The sequence below is a fragment of the Arachis stenosperma genome, chromosome 7, assembly GCF_014773155.1.
Source record: "Arachis stenosperma cultivar V10309 chromosome 7, arast.V10309.gnm1.PFL2, whole genome shotgun sequence".
Lineage (NCBI taxonomy): Eukaryota > Viridiplantae > Streptophyta > Magnoliopsida > Fabales > Fabaceae > Arachis > Arachis stenosperma.
Window position 1 is genome coordinate 68,256,984 of NC_080383.1, and position 8,555 is coordinate 68,265,538.

An 8,555-nucleotide genomic window follows, 5' to 3' on the forward strand; every position below is an offset into this window, starting at 1 on the left:
AACATGATAGTAAAATAAAGAGATTTGTTAATTGGATACTTGATATTGGAAATAGAAATATTGGTTCTGCTGTTGGTGATGAGTCAGAAGTTGAAATTCCAGATTATCGGCTAATTACAACTGCTGATAAACCTCTCTCTCATTGATAGACTTTGCATATCTAGATTTGTTGCAAAATATGTTAGATTATAGGTATTTCTAGAGTAGGACAATTCTTCCACCACGCTTGAGAGTGTCGAGAAAGTAAACGATTTTGTCTTGACAATCTTCCTAATGATGGAAAAGGAGTATCTAAGTTCTGACACAACATGTCAAGCTGATGAGAATGAAGATATGCAACAAGAGTGGCTCGCACCAGAGTTCCTAAATGACATCAAATATTTGGAACTACCCAATCACAAATTGACTTTGAAGCCAGGAGTTGCTGTAATGCTACTGCGAAACATAGACCAGGCTTCAGGTTTATGCAACGGGACAAGGTTAATAGTTAAGGAACTTGGCAACAATAAAATTGGAGCGACAGTAGTGACCGATAGAAATATTGGCGACAAAGTGTACATTCCAAGAATGAACTTGATCTTTTCAGATTCATGATTGTCATTTAAGTTTCAATGGAGACAAATTCTATTAACAGTGTGCTTTGCAATGACCATTAATAAGAATCAGGGTCAATCATTATCACATGTAGGGCTTTACTTGCCAAATTAGTGTTCACCCATGGACAACTTTACGTTGCTTTGTCAAGAGTTAAGAGTCGCAGTGGCCTCAAGGTTCTAATTCTGGACGAGGACGGCATTCCAAAGTCATCAACAACAAATGTCATGTTTAAAGAAGTTTTTAATAATATTTAGGTAAGAAAAATATTATTTTCATTTTAATAACATGTTGTGATTTATACTTTTGTACAAATATTTACTGTAGATATAACTAATCTATCTATAACTATGCTTTCAAACTTGATATAAAATGTGTAACAGGGAGCACAACATCATATGCCAATTGCTTTTCTAATGATGTTAGTAAGATAGCCTTTTGATATAAAATTTAGTATAAATTGGACATGTTACTATTACAGTTATATATGTTTTTTTTTTCATATCTCTTCCTTATAGTTTAAGAATATTATAAACTTCAAATTGTTCCATTTATATTTTACTTTGAATAAAGATAAAACAGTATGTTCAGTACGTTTATTATATAAGGACGATGAGAGTTATACCAAACTCGAGAAATTTACGATTATAAAATATTATTTTCGATTTATCATGTCAAATTTAAATGTAAGATCGTGCATCGCACATGTTTAATACTAGTACTAAAAAATATTAGACCAACTTAATTAAATTTAATTATAAAAAACTTATTCTTATAACAAATCAACAAAGCATTGTGTTAGAAAAATAATATGCGATCAATAAAATGTATCATTTTTGGTCACTTGACCAACTTTAGATACTAAAACTAAATTCTAAACCAAAATTATATAGTAGAAAAATAAAATATTAACCTAAAATATTTACTAATATGAATAAAAAAAAAGAGGAGTGTTAGGAGATCAGCAAGTTTTGTAATTTGTAGCCATTAATTAGTCATCATTAGTGTTTTTAATTGTGTGAGATTTCATCTAATAATATGAGATTATTCACTTTTCTTTTACTAATTAAGTGATGGCCAAATTTTAATAAAAGTACTGATTCCTAAACTTTCTCTCAAAAAAAAGTATCAACTCCTAATATTTTTCATTATAATACAAAAAAAAAATACTTTCCTCTAAAGTAAGCACCAACAATATACTAAACACATTGCATGCAACCAAAATTCTTAACTTTTGTCTCATTGTTGGTTTAATTATTTAGAAAGAACGAAGAATAATACTACACATTCAAATCTTTTTGTTAATCAAATTCACCTAAATTGATTTAACATAATAAAAATTAGTTATAGTTAACATTATTTTAAATCTTATTATTTAATTTAGTTAGACTTAATTCATAAAAAGATTTAGATGTGTAGCATTATTAGGAAGGAAAATAGGCTAACGAGAGAGATTTCATTTTCTTTAAATCTTTGGGTGCATAGATTTACAATTTCATTAATAGCAAGAGAAAGTGAGAAACTGAGAAACCGATACTCTCAGTGATCAAATCTGTACATGCTATTTTGGGAAACATTAATTTATTTTATTTTTCTTAACTAGGGTGCAAGTGCAACAATTTTAAATTTTATATTTTATATGCACTAACTACAAACATTACATGAACACCAGAGATAGGAAGGAAGTTACAACAGTAGGAGCGGAGGATAATGTGCATGGTACCCGGAAAATGCTGGTGCGAGCTAAGTTTAAAAAAAAAAAGATAATACATTATGATTTTTAATCTATCATTTTTTGATTCTCCATCCATGTCAAATTGTATAGAAGTATATGAACAGAAGTAACTAGAGACGTGGATGTGAGTGAGTTTGTTTTGTTCCATTCCATAGGATAATACAGAGAGAGAAAAATAAAAAAAGGAAAAAAAAAAAGCCTGAATTGTAAGTAAAATACACAAACAGGAAAAAATTAATAAATAAATAAATAGAAAGAAAGAAAAAAAAGTTGTGGCTGCAGTTTGTCTATCAATTCCATTCATTGTATCCCCACTCAGTTAACCAATCCTCTTCAATTGCTCTTCATTCTATTTTATCTCTCTCTCTCTCTCTCCTTGGACCTTTCTCAGTGTCTCTCATCATCTTCCCCATGTTGCAACTTGGGTAAAAGAACCCCAAAGATAATTGGAGAATTTTTCTTCCAAAGATTGTCCACCCCCCAAAGTGTTGGAGAGAAACAAGTAAAGAAAGAAGATAAGTGGCAAGGCTCAAATATCAAACTCTGGTTTTTCTTTTTTTTTTCTTTTTTTCTTTTACCTCTTTTTGCTTAGAAAGGAACTAAAAATAAAAGGAAGCAGAAAGAGAGAAAGAAAAAAGCTAAACAGCATTTATTTCTCGGTAATTGGCATGGTTAAGAGATCTGGTACATATATAGTATAGGATAGGATAGCATATAGTATAGTGTGTATAGTGGTAGGGGTAATTTAGGAAATTATGTCAGGGGGTGGTGGTTGCAGCATAGTGTGGTTCAGGAGAGATCTGAGGGTAGAGGATAACCCAGCACTAGCTGCAGGTGTTAGAGCTGGAGCAGTAGTTGCTGTGTTCGTATATGCCCCTGAGGAAGAAGGACAATACTACCCCGGAAGGGTATCAAGGTGGTGGTTAAAGAACAGCTTGGCTCACCTTGATTCTTCTCTTAGAAGCCTTGGTACCCCTCTCATCACTAAAAGATCCACTGATAGTGTTTCTTCTCTTTTGGATGTTGTTAAGTCCACTGGAGCTACTCAACTCTTCTTTAACCATTTATATGGTAACTTATCTGTTCTTCCTTTTAATGGTTATCAAACTTTTTGTGAACTTTTACTGACTTTATAAGTTTAGTTTCTTGAATCGGTTCTACTATTTTACTATTTTAAATTTGAGTAAGTTCTATCAATTTAAGCTCTACTGCATATATATGATGCAAAGGATTTTGGTAAGTTTAGTAATGAAACAACATATGCAATATTATAGGATTCTTGTTTGTATCAATTCGAATAGTTTATTATTTGTTTAACTTGTCTCTTACTTTTTATGGTATGGCAGCAATTTAGGAAAGGCGACATTACTTTTTTGGTATTTATGAGTCCATATCATTTCTTAATGAATCATATAAGATGCTTTATCATGTTCATCTGTGATCGCTATTTATCTTTTGTGGTTCTTTTTCATAATCTCTGTTTCAGCTTCATGATGATACGTTACCTGAATTCATCGTTTTGTGTTTGCAAACCGAAATAATAATATATTATAGGACAGGGTGGAAAAAAGAACTTTGTCTAAATGTTCATTTATTTATTTAATTTTTGGCAAATTTGTGTGGTTGTTTGCAGATCCATTGTCACTTATCAGGGATCACAGGGCAAAGGAGGTTCTGACTGCACAAGGCATAACCGTTCGTTCCTTCAATTCCGATTTGTTATATGAGCCGTGGGATGTCAATGATTCCAATGGCCAACCATTCACAACTTTTTCTGCTTTTTGGGAAAGATGCCTTAGCATGCCTTATGACCCACAAGCACCTCTTCTCCCACCTAAAAGGATTATTCCAGGTCTACCTTTTCTCTCTCTCACCATTGAAACTCACAGTTATATGAATTCACTGATTAGGTGCATATTGCATGCCAATTCGCCCACCAATTCACAATTCATTTGTATATTGCAGCGTCGTGGGTATACTTCCCACATAGCATATTTTACATGTGCATGCCGTATTGCGTTTCGTATAACTATTGTTTGAACTAGGAGCTATATATACTTAACTACTTTTTTAAGGTGATGGGTGAGCAAGCTAAAATTTTTTTGTTAACGTGGCAATACGTAATTACATTTTTGGATTTTTCTTTTTAAATTGACGGTGCATCAAAGCTGAATTCAAAAGCATCCTCAAAATGGAGTTGGTTCAAGTGTTAGATGCTTGATTCCCCTTAAGAGGTCTTAGCCTCTTAGGTTCGTCATGTTGATGGAAACATTCTCCACTTGAAGAGTTAGTCCCACTATGATGTGGATGTTTCCAGCTCATACTGGAACTCTTCCTGCAGACGATAGTTGTGGCCTTTTATGGGGAAAAAGTGTAAACTAAACCAAACTAATAGGCATCAAAATATGCTTGTTCACTGATGGTTATTTTATTTCAATATATTCTTATAGAGGTGTTGAATTCTAGCTACTGATATCAAAATTGGCTTATTCTGCAAAAAACTGTGTTTATGTGATTAGTTCTTTGATGGGTCATGCTATGGTCAAAAGTATTTTTCAATAAAAAAGGAAAGATTGTTCTTTTTACACTAGAAAGAAAATAAATAAATAAAAGCATCGTATGCAATGCACGTTTGTCTAGATACTGATATTCACGTGCTAAATACAACTCTTTCGGTCTTTTCAGGAGATGTATCAAGGTGTCAGGGTGATACACTGGTGTTTGAAGATGAATCCGAGAAAGCAAGCAATGCACTTCTTGCACGAGCATGGTCACCAGGGTGGAGCAATGCTGATAAGGCCTTAACAGCATTTATAAACGGCCCCCTGATTGAGTATGCAAAGAATCGCAGGAAGGCTGATAGTGCCACAACCTCATTCCTCTCCCCACATTTGCATTTTGGCGAGGTGAGTGTCAAGAAAGTTTTCCATCTCGTCCGAATCAAGCAAGTCCTTTGGGCCAATGAAGGAAACCAGGCTGGTGAAGAAAGTGTGAATTTGTTTCTTAAGTCTATTGGTCTTAGAGAATATTCAAGGTACATCAGTTTCAACCACCCTTATAGTCATGAAAGGCCTCTTCTAGGCCACCTTAAGTTCTTTCCTTGGGTTATAAACGAAAGCCATTTCAAGGCATGGCGACAAGGCAGGACAGGCTATCCTTTGGTGGATGCTGGCATGAGAGAGCTATGGGCCACTGGCTGGCTGCATGATCGAATTCGTGTCGTGGTTTCCAGTTTCTTTGTGAAGGTTCTGCAGCTTCCTTGGAGATGGGGAATGAAATATTTTTGGGATACGCTCTTGGATGCAGATCTTGAGAGCGATGCTCTTGGTTGGCAGTACATATCTGGTACTCTTCCTGATGGCCGTGAATTTGACCGAATAGATAATCCACAGGTAAAGAAGACGCTGCTTATGTATAGAAGATGCATAATCTAGATTTATATTGGCCATTTGGATGGATGATAATCTGTTTCCATGTTTCCTATTCTTTTGGGTATTGGATCTCTACAAGGAAATCCGTGTCTTGTTATGCATAATCTAGATACACTTTCTTTCATTTGTATAGATTTTACAAAGTATATATTCTTCTGTCTGCCATTGATATGTTTTCCAAGGTGAACTACAAAATAAGCATAAAAAGAATGTCTTTTTTCCCCCCTCTGAAACATCCCTGTTGAAAAATTTGGACTAATCATGCATTCCAGTGACCTATGTATATGGTCAAATATGTGATTATTCACAACTTTGCAAATTGAATAGTCCTTCGTTCTTTCTTTTTGCAATTTTTTCAATTCATGTCCTTGTAACTCCAATTTCTATGGCAATAGGCTTGAATTTTGAGATTGTGATAGTAAGCTTTGATATTGGCATTTTGACTTATATGATGCTGTCAAATTCTTGAAGATGATATATTTCTAGTGACTTATTTGTGTACTCATTTCAATTGTTGGATTTTCCAGTTTGAGGGATACAAGTTTGATCCAAATGGAGAATATGTTCGGCGCTGGCTTCCTGAACTTTCTAGATTGCCAACTGAATGGATACATCATCCATGGAATGCACCTGAATCTGTACTCCAAGCTGCTGGAATCGAACTTGGTTCTAACTACCCTCTTCCAATTGTGGGAATAGATGCAGCAAAAGCCAGACTTCAAGAAGCACTTATACAAATGTGGCAACTGGAAGCAGCTTCAAGAGCAGCAATCGAAAATGGAGTTGAGGAAGGGCTTGGAGACTCCACCGAATTGGCCCCCATTGCTTTCCCTGAAGACATACAGATGGAGGAAAGCCATGAACCTGTTAGGAACAATCCCCCGGTTGGTCCTAGGCGTTACGAGGATCAGATGGTCCCCAGTATGACTTCTTCCCTGGTGAGGGTGGAAGAGGAAGAGGCTTCCTCAGATCTTCGAAACTTGGCAGAAGAAAGCAGAGCTGAAGTGCCAACTAATGCAACTGCACAACAAAATGCAAGAGAGACGGTGAACCAAGGAGTGTTGCAGAATGTTAATAGAAACACACAAGTACAGCATAATAATACTACAGCGTGGCTGAGAAATGCGGCTGAAGATTCGACAGCAGAATCTTCAAGTAGTACTAGGAGAGAAAGGGATGGAGGAGTAGTTCCAGTATGGTCTCCCCCGTCTTCTAGTTATGCAGAGCCATTTGTAGATGATGAGAGTGGAATAGGAGCCAGTTCATCATACTTGCAGAATCATCCTCAGTCGCACAGATTAATGAATTGGGCACGGCTACCTCAAACTGGGTGAGATTTCTCAAAGCACTTAGTTCTTTTTACTTGCAGAATCATCTTATGTATAAATCCTGCCAGGCATTTTCATTCATGTGTCCTATTTTCCAATCATTCACAAGGTGTTTGAAAACATTTTGAGCAAGAGTAATGAATTCAATTCTATTGTAAACTCAAATCCATGTGTTGGAACACCTTGTATTATTATTAATGAATTGAATTATGATTTTGGAAACCGAAGTATAAAACTCTTCTTTTTCTTTTTTACTTTCTGGTTCTTCTTATGTGAAGAGTGAACTGAAGTATTATTCACTTTTACTAGGAAAATCATCAAATCTATTCCAATTTCCTCCTCCTTGTTATGCTATTACAATTAACAAAATGATTGCAGGTAATCTGCATCCAAATCAAGCAGATTAGAACCCCGCAGGTGACAAATGCATTCACAAATCTTCTTTACCAGAAAAGTAGGGACGACGAACTCAATCCATGTTCATTTCCACTGGAAACAAACTCTGCTGCTCATTTCCTACATCATAATCCAGTCTCGACATATGTTTAGCGACTGACCTTCAATTTGTATGGAAAATTTCGATTCATACACAGTGCAGCTTCGTCTGCGGTCCCTCTTGCTTTTCGTGTACAATATTTGTAGGCTCCTATCCTACTTGTATAGTAATATATATTTTGTGCAGTGAGGGAGAAAGAGTCGATGTAATAGGATCTCTGGCTCTCAAATAAACTCAAGTTTGCTCTTATATAAAAGTTAAGCCAGATATATTATACTTTTATGATCCCTCCTTTGGTTACATATTATGGCCTGTATAACACTTTTCAGCACTACTGGAAATTGCAGTTATTTTGGTGCTCATATTAATGAAGCTTATCCATAGGTCATACTAAACTTATATGTGATAGGATATAGCATTTAGTTTTGATATATTGTCGATGTAAAGCATTTTTACAGGTATATCTAATTACGTAATGTAACTTCACTACACCGTCAATGTATTAAAATTAAATTCTAGAATATAAATATAGAGATAAAGATTAAAAATACATAAAATTGTCTCAGGACTTATTGTGTTTGTTTTCCTATCTCTATGTTCAAATACATTTCAGTATCTCTATGTCTCTTTGTTTTCCTATCTTTATGTTCAAATACATTTATGTATCTCTATGTCTCTGCACAAGTCTTGTTACAAGTACCATACAAAAGAGATACCGAAATGCTAGAACTTATCTATAAGGAATACAAAAAAGACATTGCTAAATTGTGTTAGAAAAATTAAGGTTCAATAAGAATCTGTCTAATAATAAAAGCACAAAAAATAATTTTTTCATCCTTTTACACTTACGGTACATAACCGGTTTCAAGCCCGGATAAAGGAGAAGGATTGTGTTAGGTCTTCGGCAACCAACATAAAAATATAGCCGAACCCCCATGGCATGAAGATGGTTGAATCGCATCTCAGGTGGT

General features: G+C 34.9%; 2 protein-coding genes across 3 annotated transcripts; both read left to right on the plus strand.

The window, feature by feature from the left end:
• Positions 1–276: 276 nt before the first annotated feature.
• LOC130939890 (uncharacterized) lies at positions 277–851 on the plus strand. The gene is made up of 2 exons (XM_057867958.1): positions 277–554; positions 689–851. The coding sequence occupies exons 1-2, from the start codon at positions 277–279 to the stop codon at positions 849–851; spliced, it is 441 nt and encodes a 146-aa protein (XP_057723941.1).
• Positions 852–2,634: 1,783 nt separating this feature from the next.
• Positions 2,635–7,979, plus strand: LOC130940908 (cryptochrome-1). 2 transcript variants are annotated; one of them, XM_057869191.1, is made up of 5 exons: positions 2,637–3,400; positions 3,963–4,181; positions 5,015–5,721; positions 6,288–7,090; positions 7,467–7,979. In XM_057869191.1, the coding sequence occupies exons 1-5, from the start codon at positions 3,085–3,087 to the stop codon at positions 7,468–7,470; spliced, it is 2,049 nt and encodes a 682-aa protein (XP_057725174.1). In that variant the 5' UTR covers positions 2,637–3,084; the 3' UTR covers positions 7,471–7,979. The 2 variants fall into 2 exon arrangements, with proteins under 2 accessions (XP_057725175.1, XP_057725174.1); XM_057869192.1 differs by lacking the exon at positions 7,467–7,979 and having other exon boundaries at positions 2,635–3,400; positions 6,288–7,094.
• Positions 7,980–8,555: the final 576 nt, after the last annotated feature.

Bases quoted from the DNA above. Each gene is read 5' to 3' on its own strand.
- LOC130940908 (XM_057869192.1), top strand. From the start codon at position 3,085: ATGTCAGGGGGTGGTGGTTGCAGCATAGTGTGGTTCAGGAGAGATCTG. The intron at 4,182-5,014 runs GTCTACCTTTTC...CGGTCTTTTCAG, and splicing joins ACCTAAAAGGATTATTCCAG to GAGATGTATCAAGGTGTCAG. The intron at 5,722-6,287 runs GTAAAGAAGACG...TGGATTTTCCAG, and splicing joins ACCGAATAGATAATCCACAG to TTTGAGGGATACAAGTTTGA.
- LOC130939890 (XM_057867958.1), top strand. From the start codon at position 277: ATGGAAAAGGAGTATCTAAGTTCTGACACAACATGTCAAGCTGATGAG. The intron at 555-688 runs GTACATTCCAAG...TATCACATGTAG, and splicing joins AGAAATATTGGCGACAAAGT to GGCTTTACTTGCCAAATTAG.